The 23,456-nt window shown below is 38.9% G+C and overlaps 1 protein-coding gene across 7 annotated transcripts in view; it reads left to right on the top strand.

The window, feature by feature from the left end:
* HECW2 (HECT, C2 and WW domain containing E3 ubiquitin protein ligase 2) overlaps positions 1-23,456 on the top strand; it is a 247,776-nt gene that overhangs the window by 145,538 nt on the left and 78,782 nt on the right. For all 7 annotated transcript variants that reach the window (XR_006284811.1, XM_043525153.1, XM_043525152.1 and 4 more), the window contains 4 exons: positions 1,954-2,048; positions 8,333-8,408; positions 13,352-13,521; positions 15,404-15,546. Coding sequence is in view for 6 of the 7 variants with exons in the window: in XM_043525153.1 (XP_043381088.1) it covers positions 1,954-2,048; positions 8,333-8,408; positions 13,352-13,521; positions 15,404-15,546 (484 nt within the window). In the remaining variant the exon portion in view is untranslated. The remainder of the gene's footprint in view (positions 1-1,953; positions 2,049-8,332; positions 8,409-13,351; positions 13,522-15,403; positions 15,547-23,456) is intronic.

The raw sequence follows: 23,456 nt of genomic DNA, 5'->3' as shown, positions 1-23,456 counted from the left end.
TAAAATAAATTCCCAGCATTCTATGGAAGTAATCTTTTATGTCTTTTCATTCCTGTTTTTCAAATTTGGGAAAAATCAATAGAGATTATAGAGACCCTTGGGTATTGCTGAAAATGTATATGCAGTACTCTGGACTGCATCCAACAGTTGAGAGTTTTGTCAGTAAATAGTGCTGTGAAAGAGTGCCCCCCCCCCCCCCCCCAATTCACAAGAGGATCTGTACATACAGTGCTGAAGGGCCTCCACACTGTTATAGCTGAAGTACAATACCTCTTTAGTTTTTCAAATTCAAGTGACTTGATTATGGTGTATAAATACTTTCATGGGGAGAAAATAACAAGTACTAATGAGCTCTTTAATCGAGCAGAGAAGTGCATAATAAGAACCAGTGGCTGGAAGCTGAAACCAGGCAAATTCGAATTGGAAATCAGGCATACCTTTTTAACGGTGAGGGTGATTAATCCCCGGAACAAACTACAAGGGAAGTGGTAGATTCTCAATTTCTTGGTGTCTTCAAATCAAGATTGGGTGCCTTTCTGGAAAAGAGATGCTTTAGTCAATTACAACTTGTTTGAATAATCCGTAACTTATTGGGCTCAGTACAGGGATAAGTAGGTGAAATTCAATGGCGTGTAATATACAAGAAGTCAGACTAGATGACTTCTGACTTTAAACTCTATGTATTTTCACTTGAAGAAAGAACAGTTACTTACCCTACAGTAACTGTGTTTTTTTGAGGTGTAGTAGACAGTGTGAATCCCACGCCCTATCCTCCATCCCCATGTTTCAGAGCCCTCGGCAATCTTGGGGTTAGAATTCCAAAGGAACTGAAGGAGGACTGTGGCTGCCCCAACCTTTCTGTCCTCATACAAGAGCACGAGGAGACACAGGGTCCTGCATGCACTGCTATTCAGAATTCTTTGCTCTGATTTGCATGAGGCGGATGCACGCCTACAGTGGGACCCACACTGATTCTTGGATAACCACAGTTATTGTAGAATTAATAATCATTCTGTATTCCAGAACAGTATTCACATTTTAAAAAAAGTTTTCATATGCAATTTTGGCAGACCTCAGCTTTTACCTCTTGCTTAAATTTTCATCTCAGTATAATGCATGCTGGCACTTTTTACTGTGATCTAAAAACATTAATGTATTATCTAAGCATATTTGTATAATATTTTCCCCTTGAGAAGCCAAATAGTCAGTTCCTTAATTATTGCATAAAATATCAAGATACAAAATATCCTCAATTAAACTGACCAAATGTTGAAAAGTAGCTGTATCTAGGGCTATATCATTTCCAGGGTTTAGCAGTTACATGACAAAATAGTTTAAGCATAAAACAGCTTGCATGCAATACAGTATAGTCTCTTGCATTGCAAGAAATCTATTTCTAGATCTGATGAAGATTTTAAGTGATTTTAATTCACCTTTATTTTTTAGAGTAAAATGGATCTCCCTTCACAGGTCAATGCCAATACTAAATACATTATTCAGTGATCTTGTCTCCCTGTTATTTGGCTCCAGAAGATGTATAAAAAGCAGGTCAATATCTGTCTAGGCTGGTGCTTTCATGTGGACAAAACCACATGCTGAAATTTATTATCTTTCTTACCAAGTGATTATTGTGAATGGGCCCCCAGGTTTTTACTGGCTTTGAAGCGATTTTGGAATTTGGCTCTTTCTTCTTTAAGAAGGAAAGATTTTCATGTTTCCAGAGTTTGAGAGGACATATAGATCATAACTTTCATTGAAATGCCATTATACTGGAAATGGGATAGATTAATAAATAATGTTGGTGAAACAGCCCATCGCTCATTTCCAGAAGAGTGAACTACGATTCAGTTGATTTTCCGCTGAGTTTTCCAAAGCATGGGGCTACCATTGTTTTGTCCCATATTATCAATGTATGGATTCCACATGAGTGTGTGTGTTTGTTTGTTTTCCCAGCTGAAATAAAGATCTGTTTTAAATACTACCATGGTATTAGTGGAGCCCTGCGAGCTACTACCCCATGTATCACTGTGAAAAACCCTGCTGTGATGGTAAGTGGAGCCTTTATATCAGTTTATAATTTATCTGTAAAGAGATGATTTAACCTGTCAGTCATACCCACTTAATATCAACTGCAATCTCCGAGTTTTGCCATTAACTGGGATTTTTGTGATTTTTACCTGATGCAATCCAGTTGTATTATAGGCTGCATAGAAGTGATGACTCTTGTTAAGGTTGCTCAATACTTTTCATTATAAGACTTTTTTTTCAATTGCTTATAACTTTGACAAACTTTAACTGGTTGGGCTGAGATTTTTCATGCTGTGTATCTACCTCAGGCTGAATCTTTTTAGAAAGTATGAGCCAAAACAGTTTAACTTTTCCTCAGAATTAGGTTAGGAAATATGTATATTTAGCATGGGCAAAACAGTTGTGTTGTTGAGAAGCACAATGACCTGAAGTTTAGCAGAAGTGCCTTTTTGCCATCCCTGTAGAAATCCACAGAAATTTGGCCAAGTCATGAGCCTTTGAAAATCTCAGTTCACACATGCTCAGTAAAAGGGGGGACTGGGATGTGGAGCCGAATATGGGAGGGCTGAGACTGGGACAATGAGTTGGGTTTGGAGGGGGTTGGGACAAGTGGTCAGGGAGGACTGGGTCAAGGATAGGTAGAGGGACCAGGGGAAGAAGCAGGGAGGGGGAAACAGGGGGCAGAAAGGTCTGTAATCACTAAAGCATGTTCCCTTTTGAACTTGGAGTAGAACCCAGGATTCGTTCATCTTAGTAAAAAGAAAAGGAGTACCTGTTGCACCTTAGAGACTAACAAATTTATTTGAGCATAAGCTTTTGTGAGCTACAGCTCACTTCACTGGATGCATTCAGTGGAAAATACAGTGGGGAGATTTATATACATAGAGAACATGAAACAATGGGTGTTACCATACACACTGTAACGAGAGTGATCACTTAAGGTGAGCTATTACCAGCAGGAGAGCGGGGGAGAAAAAACCTTTTGTAGTGATAATCAAGGTGGGCCATTTCCAGCAGTTGACAAGAACGTCTGAGGAACAGTGTGGGGGGGGCAGCAATGCCCCTCTGCCATGTACATTGGTCAAACTGGACAGTCTCTACGTAAAAGAATAAATGGACACAAATCAGACGTCAAGAATTATAACATTCAAAAACCAGTCGGAGAACACTTCAATCTCTCTGATCACTCGATTACAGACCTAAAAGTTACAATTCTTCAACAAAAAAACTTCAGAAACAGACTCCAACGAGAGACTGCTGAGTTGGAATTAATTTGCAAACTGGATACAATTAACTTAGGCTTGAATAAAGACTGGGAGTTAATGGGTCATTACACAAAGTAAAAGTATTTCCCCATGTTTATTCTTCTAACCCCCCCCCCCCCACACACACACACTGTTCCTCAGACGTTCTTGTCAACTGCTGGAAATGGCCCACCTTGATTATCACTACAAAAGGTTTTTTCTCCCCTGCTCTCCTGCTGGTAATAGCTCACCTTAAGTGATCACTCTCGTTACAGTGTGTATGGTAACACCCATTGTTTCATGTTCTCTATGTATATAAGTCTCCCCACTGTATTTTCCACTGAATGCATCCGATGAAGTGAGCTGTAGCTCACAAAAGCTTATGCTCAAATAAATTGGTTAGTCTCTAAGGTGCCACAAGTACTCCTTTTCTTTTTGCGAATACAGACTTAACACAGCTGCTACTCTGAAACCTGTTCATCTTGGTATTAAATTTTCCTGTCTTCAAATTAGCTCACTGGCAAATGTTTGCCTTATCTTCCTCTAGAGTCTGGCCTGCACAGAGGATGACAACCTACTACTACTATCACTTTTTTAAGTCTGCAACCTCTTAATTTAAAATTACATGGAAAAAGCTACATTATATTCTCAGTTCTAATTGTGCACTGCTATTGAAATCTAATGAGAGTACACTGTTGCAACTGAAGAAGTTATTTGAAGACAATAGGACTGCACAGGTGTAGACTAGGGGAATAATTTGCTCTTCAGTATCTCTGTACAAGATACTGAAAACAGCCCAATTTCACTCTCAGATACTAAGTTGAGATGGAAAACCTGGTTAGTTAGAAATTTTTTTTTTGTGAACTATGCACACCTAACAGAAAAGAAGACACGTTAAATGTGGAACCTCCATGACACCATTGTTAGTCACTGCACACAACTGAACTGTATTTCAGTCCAGTCAGATTTACATAATTTTTGGCCGCACACAACTATACAACTAAGCAAAACGCACTAAATTGAGTTTTCATTTGTAGATTACGTATTTAGTCAAAATACAGAGAACTCTCTTGAGATGCACACAATAATCAACATTAAATGCTTTTTGGGACAGAAAACCAGGGGTTTAAAAGAAAACAAACAGGAGCCTGTTTAATGACACTTGGTAGTAAGTGGATGCAATTGTATTAAATCCAGTGTGAAGTCATTTGGTGAATGTAATTTTTCTATTAAGTAGGACCTTCTGTTAATTGGTTGATAAGTGAGTTTGCTGTAGTACAGCATGGACAGAAAACCCTTAACAACAGAATAGGAAATATGGGAGAATCCCATAGAGCATACATCTAAACACACTGAACTGTTTGATAATATTTTGGGAACTGCATGGCTTGAGCCTAATCCTGCAAGGTGCTAAGCATCTCCAGTGGGAGTTTACAGTCTTCAGCATCTTGCAGAGCAGCAGTTGGCACCTTTCAAGATCAAGACAGTCAGTGCTATCACATGCATGTTTTTTGCATGTGTCCTGAATAAACTCTGCTCTAGCAAGTTATTTGTTGCGATAGTAAGCAATTCTTGATGCTCATTTGTTTGGCGATACCTACAATTCAGTGCACATCCTGCTTACAGCTATTTCATAGCTATGCTGACGTAACAAACTGAAAAGACTGGCCATGATTCTATGTGCATGCTGAGTTATTTCCTGTGGAGAGATGTACTAAGGAGAAACATGAATAGCTTCCCTCAATCTAAACCTCTCTATATATGTAAAACATACCTTTTCTGAGTTTGGGTTTACCCATATCTCAAGCTTGAGATGACTAAAACTCCAATTTATTGGACTGTTAATTACTTATTAAAAGTAGGTAGAACTACTGAGAGTTGCCCACTGATTAAAATCGAAATTACAAGGGTAGATGGAAAAATTCCTGGTAATACCTGAAAATAATTGAATTCTCCTGACTACTCCTTAAGCATCTTGTAGTGCAGTAGACTTAGATTTTCTTCTCAACATCAACCTATTTATCCCAGTGCTGAACACTCTTGTGAAATACTGACTATTTAAAGTAAATAGTTTTAATCGTTTAAAATAAATAATTCAGTTCTGTTAAATAAATGCATTATTATATGCACTGCAAGGCTTCCCAACTTTGTATTATACTTATTTCAGTTTATCACTCTATGTACCCAGTTTACATAAGATTCCACAGTACATTTTGTTAATTTATTTAGTAATATAATGTGTAGCCAGATAATCCTCTGGTGATTGTACAGTTGCGGATACTGAAAGTTGTAATTTATTCCATGTCATTAGTATTTTCTTGATCTTGCACTCCTCCTTTTTAAGGAGGTCTGTACAGTGTGGGTATATACAATGAATAGGTGAAAGATGTGGGTATTCAAGATTGTATTTCATTGTTATTGTGTTGGATTATATGCCCGCAAAGTGCCAGCCTTGATGTAAATTCCATTGCAGTGAAGCTGCTGTAACATGGATGTATTTTTACTTTTATAATCATTGAATTGAATGGAGGCATTTTTTCTGTTTAAAAAAAAAAGTATCAGTCATGTGGATAGTTTGTTGCCATGAATTATTAGTATGATAATGTGGTCCTATCTGATGGAAGGACGGCTCAGAAAAAATATACACAGAATCCGTGAGAACTTTTTCTTAATGAAGAATGTTTGGAACAAGAAATCAATATAAGTTAACAGCCCCCTAACCCCCCCCCCCCCCCAAAAAAAAAAAAACAACCCCTGAAAACTCCACAGTTCTTATGACCCTTGGTGTTCAGCCCAACTGTCCCAAAGATATATATACCCATCTCTGCTTTCCAAGCACCTTTGCAAAGGATAGAGGAAGCTGAGATGGAGTTAACCCATTGTCCATGGAAGACCAGGTCATTCTGCTGCATGATGTCACAGGTGACTTACCCTTATGAAGTCATTTGGAATAACAGTTTCATAGTCAATAGGCACGTGACAGAATGCAGAACACTATATTGAGAAATGTTATTGCATGAGAAACAGTGAATCGTGAATATTGTACTTATGCAAAATGAAATATGCTGAGATGTGAACAATGTAAATTTCTGTCACTGTGCATCCTTTCTGAAGAGACTCAAGGCCAATGGAGACCTCAGCTTGTCATCGCTTTTTCTTTCACTGCTGTTTCTTGATCTTTGCTACATATTCTGCTAAATGTTAGAATTTTGCTAATGAGGAAATTCTTAAACTTCAGATGCTGATTAATTCTCACCGCTTAGTCTTGTTTTGTGTTTGCGCTGCTTTAGTGTGCAGATACATTCCATGATGATTGGCATGGCAGTCAGATTAACAGATGAGATCGCAATATTTGTTTAAAAAAAAAATTTTAAAAGACCGCCATTACACTTTTTGTATTAAGGCAAAGCTGAGTTTCTTCACAGATTAAAGATGTTAAGGCCAGCAGAGGCTATTACAATCATGTAGTCTGAATTCCTGGCCGCTGAACCTCATCCAGTAACTCCTATATCAAGCCTGTCACTTCTGTTTGAGTAATAGCTTCATTTTTAGAAAGCTATCCAGTCTTGATGTAAAGAGGTGTCTTATCTTTCACAGATTTAACATATGGCTAAATGCAGCCAGACTGCAGTATCTTTCTCAGTGTTTTACACCCCAACTATGATTTATATTCTTGGAAACAGACCACTTAATTTTTCTATTGTGTATCTTTTTTTATACCCTTAATTTACATGCATATATCCTCAACATATTTTTCTCTTTTTAAATATAAAATCACTTTGGTAACACTCTATTTTATTAGAGATACCCCCAGTGTACACCCTACAGTGTGTCCAGGTATCAAGCTTTATCAGACTTACAATCTGGTAAGCATTTCCACAGGTTGTCTTCACCTTATCCTAGCAATTCATTGTCTTTTCCCTGCTGGATGAGAGTGCTGTGCCTCCTTTTGGAACCATTTGTCCTGAAACACAAACCCTATATTTTCAATTGATTCGAAAAGTAAGAGTATGTCTTACACTGAAGCTAGGAGCATGCCTCCTAGTGTGGATAGACAGACTTGTGCTAGCTCCTCTCGAGCTAGTGCGCTAAAAATACCAGTATGGATGGTGCGGCACGGGGAGTGGCATGGGCTAGCCATCCAAACTCAGTCCAAAGAGGTCAAGTGGGCTTGGACTTGGGTGGCTAGTTTGAGCTGCCCCCTGCGTTGCAACAGCCACACTGCTGTTTTTAGTGCACTAGCTTGAGTGGAGCTAGCACAAGTCTCTCTACCCGGTCTGGGAGGCTCCCTCCCAGCTGCAGTGTAGACATACCCTAATAGTCCATGATTTGTGATGGGTTGTTTAGCTGGATACATGTCACTCTTGGGGAAAAAAGGCAAGCTCCTCTTACTGATGCATTTGCAAAAACTCCACTTGTGAAGGAGGCAATGGGGCAGATTTTTTTCTAAGAAGTGAAACTTACAAAAACAAACAAAAAAAATCCTTATCAGGGAAAGTAGAAATAAACCTCAGGGAAAGTTTCCCAAGTATGAGCATGGCTTTCAGATCAATGCCATAGTTAGAAATCTGATGTGCCTTATTTTGTCACATAGATGTTAAATATTTTGATTGATTGCCCTCAGTAAGCCATGTATTTTGTGTTTAGGTAATAAATGCTACATGGAACTACTTACTGCACAGTGTCTGTGGTTAGTTCATGCTCATGTATAAGATGCCAATTTGCGCTATTGATTTTTTGAGAAGACACAAAAACCTATAAGGAAGAAGAACTTTCGCTTTCTCCAGTTAATACCTTCCACACACCTAATAATAATGTATTATGTATGTTCAGAATATTCTCAGTATTGCAGTATTGACCCTACATAGCACAGACAGTTGTCAGTATTTGCAAAATTCCAGGGAATTTGGGGTGGACGGAAACAAGTACTGGTGTCTTCAGATTATAGTTTTGTCTATGGGTAATATTTTTCTCCTGAGTACTTCATAACCATCCTCATGAACATACAAAAACAAATGAAAAATGCCATGATACGCTTCATTTTTTTTCTCCCTCTTTAGATGGGGGTGGATGGCATGGATGAAGGTGCTTCTGCAACTCAACAATCTCGGAAACTAGTCAGCTTTGAATTATCAGGTAAGATTTCAGAAGTATCTTGCATTATCCCACTAAAACAAGCATGAGTTTTGTTACTGAAAGTCAGAATTAACTCCAACTGTGCTATGGCAAAGCAAATGTACACTAAAAAAATACTGAACTAAAATACTCAAAGATGGAAAACATTTCCTCTTCAGCTGCATCTGTCTTCTTTAGGAGTGCATGCTAGTGGCTCAGATTATATAATTTCATTGAGAACATGTGTATGCTGAAAGCAAGCCAGATTCATTTATATCCAGAAGTGAATGAAACCAATTTGATGGACCTAGCATGAGAAGTCTCCAAGAAATTTTCAGTGTGCCCAAGGGAACATCCATCTCAGACTGAGCAGTGGTAAAGCTATCTTTTCTGCACATAGAAAAGGGCTAATGGAATGCAAGTTAGTCCCATTGCTTTGAGAGATGGACAGAATACCAAAACAACAAGGGTTGTAAATAGTGAAATCTTTCTGAACACTTTTTGTCCCAGTCAGTAACAGAGAAAAGGAATTGAACTCTTACTCATGTTGATTAGTGCTTAATCTATATGTGGTCTCATGAGAGTAAAGTATCTCAATGTGAACAAAGAAGGTAGAATCTGGTCCCTAAATCTTGAAGAACAGACAACAAAAACCTTGAGGAGATTTCTCTCTATGTAGGACTAGAACACACTAATGCTGCCTTTTAGAATGGTTTTGTAGCAATTAATGGGAAAAAACACAAGAGAGCCTATAGAAAATAAATAGGGTTCGATAAAAATCACTCTAAAACCCTATAGAGTGTAACAGAGAGTTCTAGCTCAGCTGCAAGAATTGTATGGTTGATTTAAACATTTTATAGAATGGCAAATTTAATAAGATTTTTCCATAAAGGTGCTGTGTCTGGGGAAAGGTAGTATGTTTTTTAAGTGTTTGGGCTTTTTTGTGTGGAGAAGGAGATACTTCTACCTTGTAAACAGAATTTTGCAGGGTGTAGTGCCTTTGTGTGAATGATATTGCCCTCCAGGGCTGGCTGCAGAGAGGATCAGGGACCTAACTAATGTTGGCAAAGTAGGTCTCTTTTTGTCTTAAGTGCAAGAAGTTTCTACTTTTGTGGGTGAAAGATTAGTCCCAGCCCCCTGTATGAATATGATTATAGAGAGATATCAGTAGTGACTCCACTACTGCAATTTACACTTAAATAATGGCCAAAATCCCTCTGTTTCATACTTAAGTAATTGCATTACTCTCCAATGTGGGTATAATATCGCATCAGAGGACAGTTGCATTTACTATGTAATATTTTGATGAAATATCCACTTTTGCAGAGGATTGTATCTCCTACAGAAGAAGTGACCCACAAGTAGGAGATATGAGACTGATCTAGCGAGGAGGCAGAAAGGTGGCATAAAGGGGGGTCTAGCTCTACAACGAACACATGCAACAGTGATTAGCCACAGGACCCATCATTTGCAGTGTGTACAGTCCATCTCTTACTACAGATGGCACGCTGCTAGGTATTCATAGGGGTTTGGTGGTACAATGAAATGTCACCTGTTCAGGGACTAGTTGATTGCCATATGTGGAGTCAGAAAAGAATATTCCAACAGGTTGGATTGGCAGCAACTCTGGGGATTTTTTCCATCCTCTCCAGGATGCAGTGCAGGTTTCTTGTCAGGATCATCTAGGTTCATCTCACTTAATCAGTTTCCTCCCATTTCAGGGGCCTTGAGGATTGGTCCATCTTGGTCCTTCCTATCCTCTGCCTATGGCACATAGTAGCTTAGTTTCCTGAGGGCTGGTAATACCTTGGACTAATTTCTGTTGCTGGGTTTAGTGTGGGGATACTCATAGCCTGTGCTGCATAGGTGGTCCGACTAGATGATCCGGCAGACCGGAGAAAATATCCTTTTAAAAATTACATGAATAACTTTCACTATTGGTTGCCCTAATGGAGGACTCTCTCAGAGGAAAGGAAAAATCAAGTTGTCGTTTGAAGAATTCTGTAATTACACTTACAAATAATAATTGTGAACACAAATGACATTAAAATGGCGTTCTAAATTGTATGTTACATCTTCTCATGATCTAAGCAGGAAGGTCAGTTATAGTAGCAAAACCTGGAGAAGAAGAGATGAAATGGAAAAAAATTAAAATAGCAATTGGGCATCTCTAGCACAAGATAGAAGTTTAGTTGCACTACACCTTTTCACTATAATCTTTATAGCATGTGTCAATTTGGTCTTGATGAAAACTGTCCCCACCCATGGAACATGAACTCTTTGTAAAAGTTTAATTCCATGATTGAACACTCAGTGAAGCTGAAGTGAATGAAACTGTGTTTTAAGGCCAAAAGGGATCACTAGATTATCTAGCCTGTCTTCCTGTGTATCCACATCTTTCCTTCTCATTCGAGTTGAAAACTCAGCCTTTAGCTCCAGCAATTGAAGTAATTACAAATGGTGGCACTTTGTTCTGCTCATTTTAATGTTTCAAAACTTAGTTTCTATTCGTGAAGTCCCTCCAGGACAGATCTCTGAATATGCCACCTATTGTTCCCAAAATAGCTGCTCAGTGGAGCACCTAACTTGCATGTATGGGAATGGTGGGAAGGAGCTGTCTTCATCAGTTCACTCACTCAGAATGGCCTTTTCCCTTCTGTCTGCTGCAATGCTCTGATCCATTCTTGATCTGCTAACACTCCCATCAGAGATGAACATGGATAAATATAACATTTCAGCTGGCTTGACCCTGTGTGGTGCTAACTAAGCATCCGTCCATTCATAAATACCTTTACTGCTCATCAGCACTCTGGTTACCAAGGGAGGAAAGCAGTGAAGAAAGCAGTCTGCCAAAAAAGACAAACTTAGGTCCTGCACTGTCTCCAGGGGATAGTCAAAACAGGTGCACGGTCAGGGTAAATTTGTCCTTGCACTTCTGCTAGCAACAAAGCATGGAAACAACAATCTTGTTTGGGCAGACTGACTGGGAAAAGCAGGTCTATGACTTCTGCTTTGGAGTGAAACTAACATTGTTTAATCATGAAACAAATTTTGGCTACACGCTGAGAAGTCCATTTTCCTTGACTAGTGTGTGAACAAAACTTGAGCACAAATATTTGGGGAAAACATTGAATAGAAAACACAGTTGCAAATAATAATCCTCACTGTGCTCCCATCTTGACTTACCGACTTTGTTTTAAAGGTCAGGTTTTAATCTTCCTTTTATGGAAGTGCCTTTCATATTTTTTTTAAAAGCCTGCTCTTTTTCATTCTCCAATCTTTTCTAAGAGCACTTTAATTAACTATGTTCAGATAAACCCATTTCAAAATGCTGGCCTTTAAAGATGATGAAAGGATAGGTTGTTTTTATAAAGAGGTCTCTAAAATTAGTGGGAATACTTAGAAAGCGGAGTGGCTGAACCTCCCTAACCATTGCTGTTTATAGGCCATGACAGTGCATGTCAGAAAGCATTAGTGATATAATGCAGTACATTATTATATTAATATATCAATGTAAAATCGGGTCACGTGATGAAATAACATATCTGCCTTAGGCTGTAGGATCCTGCATGTTCTTAATTTTAAATTATTCTGAATGCACACAGAGATTACGTTCCGTGGATATATTTTAAAAAGTGGGGGAAAACATTAAAGTCTCTCTTGCTTGCTAATGAGTTCTTGTCTCTTTATGCATGAATTGCTTTTCATGGTTGGTGGATAACCATTTACAAAGAGGCACAGAGGGCTTCTTCCTTCACAAGCATAACTGTGCTCCTGCCTGGAGAAGGAGAGTGTCTAACTGGTTCAGATGAGAAGTGCATGATAAAGAACTGTAGTGTTCTTTGTCTGTCATTTCAGTTATGAAGAAATTGCTCTTAAAAGGGTTTAGTTTGTATTTTATGGTATTTCCTATATACTATTTTTAGTGTCCTCACCCCCAACGATTACTTTTGATCATTAGGTTGGGGTTTTTAGGTTGAATCCAAATTCAGCGTCCCGTTTTAGTACAGCAACCTTTTTCTGGGTGTGCAAAAACTACATACAAAATTGCATATCTGACCTCATGTGTGCCAGCTTCACTGAGGTTGGAGACTGCACACTACATGCTAGGATAGCTCATGAAGAAGGACCCAGAAATCTGTGGCTTCAGGGAACTGGAAAAGAAAAATACTTTGAAAGTTAATTTTAAAATCAATTATTGTATTGAAAGTGCCCCTCTTACCCTGGCTATATGAGGCTTATGGCCCCAGCATTTAAGCAGGTACTGAGGATATGAACAAAAGTTCTTCTGGCAGGTGAGCATCAGTGTATGTTCCTCCATCATACAGCAGATGGCACAAGGCTGCCAGACTTTGTTTCTGTGGGGGAAAACCTCTGTGTAAAGAAAGAAACATCCTCAGAAAACTCCACATCTCCTCTCTTGGGAGTGGCTTTTCTTCCTCTGGGCTGAGACCATGTGCCTCCCAGCCCAGAGCACCATCTTGCTTTCTGAATATTTAGGGTGATCTTTATGCATCAGTGTATCAATCCTGAAAAACATTGTTTCATTATCCTATTTCATGGGTGGCTCTTCTTTTTCTTTTTCTTTCTTTTTTTTTAAATCCAGCAGCATGTGGAGGAGTAGGGATTGGGTGCTTTTTCTCTGAATGCAAATACATTAAATACAGGAAAAAAAACAATTCTGCAACTCAGAGTCAGAAGTGCGCAAAGTATTTTTATATTAGAAATAACTGGGGACTGGAATGTAAATCAAGAGCCCAGTCTAGTCTCATTACCTCATCTGTTTATTCTCTCAGGAAAACTGAGTGAATTCCTGCCGTAGGCAACTTCCATTCACTAGATCTAATTAATCATAGTATGAGTAATTTTGTGTTAAACTGAAATCCGAGGTAATATTTTAGGACTACCTCATTTGTGAACTTCATGTTTTAATCTTTTTGTTCCTTTTCCTTCTTTCTTTCAAGATATTAGAGCAGTTGGGCTTAAAAAAGGGATGTTCTTCAATCCTGATCCTTACCTAAAGATGTCCATTCAGCCAGGAAAGAAAAGCACGTTTCCTACATTTGTCCATCATGGTCAGGAAAAACGGTCTACTATCATCAGTAACACAACTAATCCTGTTTGGCACAGAGAGGTAATGTATGCCTTTTAAGAACTCCTTCAATTGGCTAGTGCAATAAGTCACTAGGATATTGTTTCCTTCTTTTTTGTATTGGTCTTTAACGTCTGATGCTATGAGCTGGTTATTTAAATTGACATGGAAATTGCAGTAATTGTAGGAACCCTCTTGTTGGGTAGGAACAGTTGGTTTCTGTAACATGTTTTAATCATATGCTGTGAGCTTCTCAGTCCCTCTTCTGATAGCAAATTTTGGAATTGCTTAATAGCCCTGTGGATTCCTTGAAATTGCAGGAATAAATTAATTAGAATGGATTATATGTTGTGAGAAGAATCATTACAAAAAGGCACAGGAAGTTAACTGTTCAGGCTCAGCCTGGGCAATGTTTCCGACTACAGTTAATTGAGAAATTATTCTCTCTCATAGCGCATAGCAACTGGCAAGGTCAAAGATTTCTCTGTCATCAGGCAAGGGGGATGATCTTTGAATTATTATATGTAGCTTGACAAAAGGCAACTTTTGAGATTTGTTTCCACAGGGAAGGCTGTTTTGTTGTTAGAATGGACACTGAAATGACACTGTCTCATATGCATTTGAGTGCTGAATGGCAAAAGTGTGTGTTGAAAAAAACCCACTGAACTGGAAATAATATTAAAATGAATACCTCTTAGTAACCAAAACCTGTAACCTTTTGATGGCTATTCACGGTTTTGTTTTGTTTTTGTGAAATGAATTGATGGTCTGAGTCTACATTCTAGTGTACATGTGCCCCCACCACATTTGGTGTCTGACTTCGCAGACTCAACAAAGAGGTCAAGGACAGAGTGGGTATGGGAATCTTAACAGAGAACATGGTTGAAGTAGATTAGCAACAAAGCAGGACAGTGTAGGGTCACTGTTAACACTGCCACTACTCATGGTCTAGCTGTTCTGTGGCTAAATAGAGGGCGTTTCCACCAGTGATATCACTCTGGCATCATTCACAGTCATGCAGATTTCCCTCACAATTAAGCTCAGAAATAAGAGTTTTAGTTGGAGTCTCTTGTCTGTCTTTGTAATAGCCAGTAAAAAAATAAAAATAAAAAACTCCTCTATTCTGTTTCCTCCTTTCTTCTCTGGTCTCTTATTTTTGCAACTTATTACTAAAGTGATAATGTATTGTGCAGTATTCATTGGACCACAAACTATATTCGCATGCTGTAACTGATGTGCGTTTCCCTGTAGCAATGCTTTGACAGTACCATCTTATGATTGTATTACATATGCTGAACTTGGTGCAGAATTGGCCCTCTTTTTCTCTGTGGGTTCCACAATGACAACTTGCAATTTCTATAGCAAACAGATGGCTAACAGCCACAGGAAATACAACCCTGATTGACAAGGATGAGAATTTTTGTTTTTATTCATGACTCTCATTCATTTCCTGATTTATGAATCTGCCAGATGTGCAGCGATTTGAACCTGTCTGGTTGATGTCTGTAACTAAGTTGAACTCTAGCCTCTTGTTTTGTTCCCTGTTGAGAATTATTTAGCCAACCAGCCAGACTGTTTTTAGCCATTCTTGTAAGGTGGTGATTTGTACTGAAATCCGAAAGGTGAAGGCCAGTGGAAGTCTAAGTAGTTGATGTAGGCTGTTCCAAGCAGAAAATTGATGCCTCACCAAACTGTCATTTTTGATGAAACATCATAGTAATATAGAAATGAAAAAGCCATTTATTCTTCGAGGAGGGAGAATCATTTGTTTTTAATGATTGAAGCATCATTTTGTAATCTGGAAGCAGCTGTCATCATCAATAAACATTGCTTTGGGTTGCCTGTCACATACGGGTGGTGTAAATGTACATATATGTTGAATAATGGTGTAATGATACACTACTGAATGTGTTCTTTTTTTCAGAAATATTCTTTTGTTGCACTTCTAACAGACGTCTTGGAAATTGAAATTAAAGACAAATTTGCCAAGAGTCGTCCTATCATCAAGCGCTTTCTTGGGAAGTTAACAATACCAGTCCAGAGACTATTGGAGAGGCATGCAATAGGGTAAACTAACTCATTGTTGTTAATTAAGTCAGTAGGGAAGATCAGATCAGCATCTGTGATACTGGCACAAACAACCTTTTCTTGGCTAATTAATTGTATACTCATCGTGATCATATACCACAGACTTGCCATAGCAGGAAGTTAATCTCTCTGTAGCCTTATGACCTCTGATACGAATATGCTTGCATTTCTTAGACTGTTTTAAATTTGTGTGTGTAAGCACCTGTGTGTGGTTTGTTATAACTTATTTTTTTAAGGTTTCTGAGGCAAAGAAAAATTAACTTGTTGCTAATAAATCAGGAAGTAAGGCATAGCTACTTCCAGCAATATACAGTAGTGTGCCAACTTAGAACAAACAGATTTTATTGTCTTGTTTCTTTTTATAGTTCAAACATTTCTAATAGTTAGCTTAATAGTGAGAAAGATTTCACAATGGTTTAACTGGGTAGAAATGAAAGGATTCTAATTGGTTATTGTTTTGAGTATTGGGAATACCACAAAATTGAAATTGACTTTCACTATGAATAAAGGTTTGATGGGGCCCAAAATTAATCTGTTGTGCTTTTAAAAACTTTTTCTTAGCTTTCGATACTATTTTTTTTTTAAAAAGACAAGTTTTCAGATAACCAAAGTGACCATTGGTGGGGATGGAAACACTGTCCAATCTTGCTTGATGGTTGGACGGGCTCTGGAATTCTATAGTTGGGCAAGGAGGGAAGGATAAAGGCAAGGGATTCTGGGCTGGAACATTGGGGCCTGGCATTGTGGGTCAGGAGGAAGATGGCTGTAGGTTAAGAGTGGACAGATAATAGTATGTGTACAAATTAAAATTAAGAAATAATCCAGTACAGTACTTTGTTTTATCAGGATCTTTAAAATTCATTTAATAGTGCATTTAATAGTTCTAGGAGTAGACAATAAATAATACTTCTCTTAATATTTACGCATCTAAAGAAAATGGGAGGAGCTGAACTGTGTCAAACACTCTTCTTTTAGGGCCCGATCCAAAGCCCGTTGAAGTCAATGAGTCTTTCTGCTGACTTCAAGGAAGCTCTGGATCAGGCCATAAGAAGCAGAAGCAAAAAATATGTTCTTCCTGGGAAGTTAAAGGGCGTGAGAGTAACATCATGTTCTTGCCTGACGACCAGGATGCAAACAAATAGCGGCCTTGGCAGAGAAAGTTTGCAGATCCAGTGCAATGGGTCTTACTCCTGCTTGCAGCTTCTTGGGGGCGTTAACCAGACTTGTCAATCAGGCAGGCTGGGAGTGGCCATATCCATGAAGACTTAGCCAGTTTGACCTGCCTCCAGCAGCTGCTGGAAGACTTTACCAGACCTCCTGCTTAGAGCAACAAGAAAACAAAACCAAAAAGGATTCTAAGTGTTACAGGGCTATTATTTAGCCTCAGGAGTGATGGGGGGCTCTGCAGCAGGGTTGCTGGAAACTCCCTTCTTATACTGAGGTTGCTGCCTGCAGCAGCTTCCTGCGTAACATGTCTGGGCAGACATTTCTGGTGGAACACCTCACAGCCAATAAGAGGAAGAGAGAAGTTGGCAAAAAAGAATGCAAAAGTGCCTGGGCTAATCAGACCCTATCGTGGTCAACCGTGCCACAGCTGCCAGGTTAATTGAACCCTGCTTGTGTAGTGGATCAGACATTCCACACCGGTGGGGCTGATGGGACCGTGCTCACTGTGAATCAACCAATCCCAATATAGCCAGTCCTGCAGGGCTGAGAGGGATAGCAGCCCAGACATGGAGGAACAAGCAGGCGGTAAAGGGCTACTGGAACAGAATCATAGGATATCAGGGTTGGAAGGGACCTCAGGAGGTCATCTAGTCCAATCCCCTGCTCAAAGCAGGACCAATCCCCAACTAAATCATCCCATCCAGGGCTTTGTCAAGCCTGACCTTAAAGGAAGGTCCACCACCCTCCCTAGGTAACACATTCCAGTGTTTCACCACCCTCCTAGTGAAAAAGTTTTTCCTAATATCCAACCTAAACCTCCCCCACTGCAATTTGAGACCATGCACTTATTTTTGACTGGTTTAAGGTGTAAGCCAGCCTTTATGGAAGTCTGCCTGACACTGAGGGATCCATTGAAACAAAGGACCATGCCATGCAGCTTATGTGCAGCTCTGCTTGTCTTGCTAAGGGATTCGGTGAAACAAAGGGCTGCTGTTATTTAGCACAGCAGGGCCTAATATGTGATTCAGTGAGACAAAGGCAGGGTGTAGAAAAATTGATGATTTAAATTTTTTTTTTAAATTTTAAAAGATTTTCTAAGCTCAATTAAATATAGGTTTATTTAAAAAAAACTGTTTGAATTTGACATCTTATTATAATTTTAAGCCTTTACATAATGTATTCAAATAATTTAAATATAAAATATAATGTAAAGTAGTACATGTTTGTTGTCACATTTTAAAGAAAGTCAAACTAGTGAATTGGTGAAGTCACTGGCTATGCATCTAGAACCAGACTGTGTTGAAGTGCTAAACTGGCTTTTGACAGCATGTAGCCTCTTCTGCAGGAGCAGAGAGAATATTTTCTTCATTTCAGTTTATTCAGCTAGTGCAGTTCAATGACTAGTTCATTCAAAGTTAAGACTCTAAGTGGGAGTTGAAAAAGCACTTTCAAAAAGTATACATGAGAGGATGAGATCTACTAGTTCTAAAATATTGAAGGACGTAGGGGCCAAAATTAGTTCACTTTCCTAACTATAGATAAGTCCTCCTTTATTTAATCAATGTTAGTTTATCAAAATATGGTTTGCATTTAAAATGTTTTTTCTTTTGTATCCAGCACATTTAAGTTAGTAATATTATTTTTAAAATGTATGTGCTTTTTTTGTGCTTTTAATTGAATTTGCATTTCCATCCAAATAGATCTTAACACAAATCAGAAGTAAAAATTAATCATCTAGTAAATAAGAAATGGCAACATTCACCATTTTCTAGTCATAATAAAAATGTGAAAGTTAAGAATCTGAATAAATGTAGGTTGAGCGATAATATTGCTTAAATGTGTGTGGATATAGTGTATCCGCCAGGTTTGCCAAAAAAATAAAATAAAAACCACCAAATTTAGTGTAAAGGCTATATTTAGTTGCAGACCAACATGTTGTAATGGTTACCAACAAATGAGACTCAGCCTTTCTTTAGGAAAATAGCTAAATTAGGATTCAAAACATGATTTAAAATTATTTAAATCAAGGTTTTTTGCTTGCTAATTAAAATTAGTCCACCCAAGACCAAGGGCAGTGCCATGTGGCATCTTGTGTAAGACTGCCTTGTTCACAGCAGGATCCAGTGAGACAAAAGGGCTGTGCCATGTGCCCTTGCCTCAAGCAGGGGTTTAGGGAGAATCTGTAAAGTTTAAGGAACCCTACTAAGGGATCATCTCAAAAGAGTGAACCTTACAAATGTTCCACTTATTTCAGAAGCACAGCAGAAGGTGGTGGTGTTCTCCCTCCAGGCTCTCTCTTCAGTGATATTCTGTTATCATAGGTGATAGAGGCCACTCTCTCTCCCTTTGTCCTACCATTTAGGGGGTGGCAAACTCCATAAACCAGGGTTCACTCAGTGGCTGGACTTCAAGGTTAATTTCTCTCACTTTCTCCCCTATAACTCTGACAAACTAGGAAGGAAAGATAAAGGCATACTAGAGATTCTGGCCACAGGAGTCACTCCTCCACAAAGGAAATTTCTAAGGCTTGATTTTCCTAGTAAAGGGAGGAAAAAGAGGTGCAGGGACTTTCTTCCCCTTCTAGTTCACTGTAATGCAAATTTTCCCAGAGTAAAGGCTCTGAAAGGGACAAGAAAGAGCCCAGAAAGTGCAGAGAAGTCTCCTCAGATTCACTTATGTGAGAGCTGTTTCAGTCTTTAGGCTAGAACCCTCAGGGGAAGAACCTCAGAATCGGCTTTTGAGGAGCAATTTGAAACCATTCTCAGGAGTATTATGAGTACTGTATACTCTTCCAGAAATCCAGTCCCCCGGCAAATTGGGTATTTGTTACTGCTAAGTATCCAGAGGACAGGTGCTTTGGTGACTATAGATGGCACTACCAGGTAAATCCTCCTTTAATAATAATAATAATAATAATAATTAATAATAAAATGTAAAATAATCATAATGTAAGGCGCTCTGGTAGCTCAAAAGGAAATACAGAACTTACTGTGGGTCTTGGCCCTCTTTGATCCAGTTATGAGTTATAGGAGATATGTCTATCTAGCTGAGCTGATTGAATACACAAAGTGACATGAGAGATGGAGGAGATACTGCAGGACAACCTCTGCATTTTTTCAAGCAAGTATGACTACAGGCTGATTCGGTTTGAAGTGGTTTCCCAAATAGAGAGCAGGAAATTTCAAGTGTTGGATTAATGCTGTCAGAAGAATGAATCTTAGCCAGAGATATCGAGTTGGCTTACATCTGAGAATTAAAAGCATTTCAAACCAAGACTGACATCCCCTTCTTCCAACCAATTGAAATGTTAGCATATGAAGGCTGCCGTATTCATCTGCTGCAAAATTGATCTCCCAACGAACAAGACGACTTACACTTCTTCTTTGTCTTCTTTCTAGTGCCCAAATTCCAAACAGGAGGCTCAATTGGAAATTCGTGAGTGGATTTTTTCTAAAAGCCACGGTTCAATTCAGGATGGAGACCTTTAATTGTTACCAAAGCATCAATTTCCATCAATAATTGATCTGATGAACGCCTATTTACATACTATTATGCGACCCTCCCAGAGGAGATATCAATGTGACATGCAACAGGCAAAGTTACCAACTATACCTCTTTATTCCTGGGCCTACCTGCCTTTTTAGGGGTGTTTTCCAAAATGCAAGTCAATGCTGTTTTTTCTCAAGCAGAAAGGGTTCCCGTATACACATAAGGTGTCCCATCCATCAGATTACTGTTCCTGGAAAAGGCACGCAAAACAGCCATTATGTAGTTCAGATTTTTTGGAACAACATTTTTTTTGGCAATATCACTAACATCCAAGTGATGGCATGCCATCAATATTACTTCTGGGAGTAGTCATAGATATCCGCTTCCAGAGGCGTTTATTTCTATCAGAGATCAGGATTCAGAAGCCAGTGCTCAGAAGGCACAATGTCACTCATTCTCCAGACACATCTATCACGGTTGTGATGTCTTGGATAAGAATGAAGGTCACTAGCAATAACATTCTGTTGAGAGTGAGACTCCATGTGGGTTATTTTCTCCATAAATTTCTAAATATCCTGAGGTTGTAGTACCCATCATTCCTGTTTTCCCTTGCCCCAGTGCCAAGGAGTACTTGGAAAGTCACAACGTGTTGCAGTCAGAAAGGATTGGTGAAGAAAATCCATGCCAGCTTCAAGAACAGGGAACTTTATTGAGGGAACCATTTTATCCAAGGATAATGGAAGATGAGACCTCCAACATGGTGTCAGTTGGATCAAGGGCAGAGCAATCAGGTTTTAAGAGTCCAATCCTGATCAGCCAAGATGTACCGGTGGTGTTGTACAGCACTTCAGCAATGGCTTTTATCAACAAGGTGGTACCAGATCTTCAATGTGGCTGTGAGCTTCTAATCTCTGTTCCCGGGTGCATATTTAAAAAACAAACAAAAAGAAATCTGTTGTATACTCAAGCACCTCATATAAAGACGAAATAAACATCATAGCATCAGTTAAGAAAACAAAAGGAAAAATACAGGAGAATGGAGTGTACAGCATCTTCAAGAGGAGAGATGGCCTTGAGTTGCCTGCCTGTCCATGGACCTAGCTGCATCCAGAACCCAGCAAAGAAACTGAAGTGTTGTTCCAGATGAAGAAATTAATAGGCAATAGCTGCAATTGTTCACTTTCTTTCATGGCCCAAAGCATGACTGGTTTTTTTTTGTTTTTTTGGGGGGGAGGGTTGGGGGGTGTCATAACATACTCCTGGACAGCCACAAGAAGCAGAGTGAGTGGGGGTTGGCCCTACATTGTCAGGGGAAGTTCTGGGTCTCATGTCCAATTCAAGTGGCAACGCCACTTGGTTATGTCATCTCTACAAGAAGAATCTGCTCCCAAGGACAAAATTCTGCACCCAATGCCAGAAAATTAAATCTAACTAAATGTACAATATGTGAGATGTATTAGGTAAAATAGGATATTCAGATATGTTTATAACACACTTCTCTTTTAGCCTTGAGAAGGTATTTTACAAACAGGGCATCTAAAGGGGCTGGTCTATATGTATAGCATAGTGGTAAGTTATAGGCCTGGATGTATTGCGTCAACGCAAAGTGGGCCGAAAGAAAACGTGCTCATTCATTCAGAGCCATGGAATCCTCCTGACCTGAAGATTCATACATACAACATACAAATACAGATGTACAGTGGCTACCTTGTCATGTGTTTTTTCACACCTTCGCTATGTTTTGCAAATTTAAAGTTTTGCAGACCTCCTCAGCCTCTCCCATTGGATGGAGGGGTCTGCATTGTATGTTCACCCTGGAATATATTTAAAAAACTGAGAGCGCTGTCTCCTTATTCATTCTTTGTTTTCCTTCCCTGGTTATACACGTCTTTTGGACATCCCATTGTAATGGATCTGCGGACTTTCCCTATAAAGAAGAATAGGAAAATTTCTTTCTTCATCCAAAAATTTCTTTTCTTCTAGCAGAAAAGTCCACAGATCCAACCCACTCTGCACAACCCACTCTGCACAAGGATTATGATTCTGAGGGAGGCTTAGTGTCTCACTCTCGTCCATTTTCTTTATGTGGACAAAACATATATTTCCTTGGGGTGGAATTTTCACTTGTGGGAACAGTGTATTTGGGGTGGATTTTCACGTTGCTCTGCAGCATGAAATGTTTGTATCATTTTAATTTTTTTTAATTAACCTGTGAATTAAACTTTAAAGGACGTAGCTCTACAAAACAGCTTTGGAAGTATCTTGGACTGGTTAGCTGACTGGGTCTTCGGGAGTGTGGCCACTCCCAGCCTCACTGATTGACAAGTCTGGTTACTGAGCTCAAGAAGCTACAAGCAGGAATAAGACCAATTGTACTGGATCTGTGGACTTTTCCCCTAGAAGAAAGGAAATTTTGGGCTAAGGTAAGATGAATTTCCCTATTTTTCATAGATATTACCACCAAAATAAGAAGTTGCATGAATGGAGAAAGGCAAATTCAATTTGAAAACAATTTTAATTTTTAAGTTTCCCAAGGTGGTATTTACACAGGTAAGTTGTTTTTTTTTTTTTTGGTTTGTTTTTGTTTTAAAAGTATACCATTAAAATGTTGATGGTGCCTTCTATTGAGTAATTTTGAATTAAAGGGGTCTGCCCATACACTTTATTATAATATCAAGAGTATCTCAGCTTCATATATAAACTGACTTTCCTAAGAAGTCCTGCGTTAAAAAAACCCACATTGCTTGTTTGTTGTTTGATTTCTAAATGTGATACTTATATTTGTTGTAGTGCAATAGTTTTATTCAGATCTCAGTTTAAATAAATTATGATACATCAGAATAAGAGGCTTATTCTAATAAATTTGCAAACTGCTCGACACTAGACGAATGTAACGACTCTGTGAGCGACTGTCAGAATATTGCTTAATGTCAGAAGGGTAGCTGTGTTAGTCTGGATCTGTAAAAGCAGCAAAGAGTCCCGGGGCACCTTATGTGTTCATTTTTACATTGATGCTCAAAATGTTCTTCTAGTTCTCTATTTCATAGTAGTGCTTTGTGTAAAGTCTGGGGACTACCTTAGTGATTTTGGTGTGCTTATCCATATCCAGGGAGTTCTCTTCTGTATGTTTTGCAAGCCAAAATTCTGGAAGAGATTTTCAGTCTCCATATTTCAGTTGTATATACATTATCTTATATCATTCTGAGGAGGAAGGATTGCACATTAAGTGCACA

Source organism: Chelonia mydas, chromosome 11, assembly GCF_015237465.2.
Source record: "Chelonia mydas isolate rCheMyd1 chromosome 11, rCheMyd1.pri.v2, whole genome shotgun sequence".
Lineage (NCBI taxonomy): Eukaryota > Metazoa > Chordata > Testudines > Cheloniidae > Chelonia > Chelonia mydas.
This window is presented reverse-complemented; position numbering and strand designations above follow the sequence as displayed.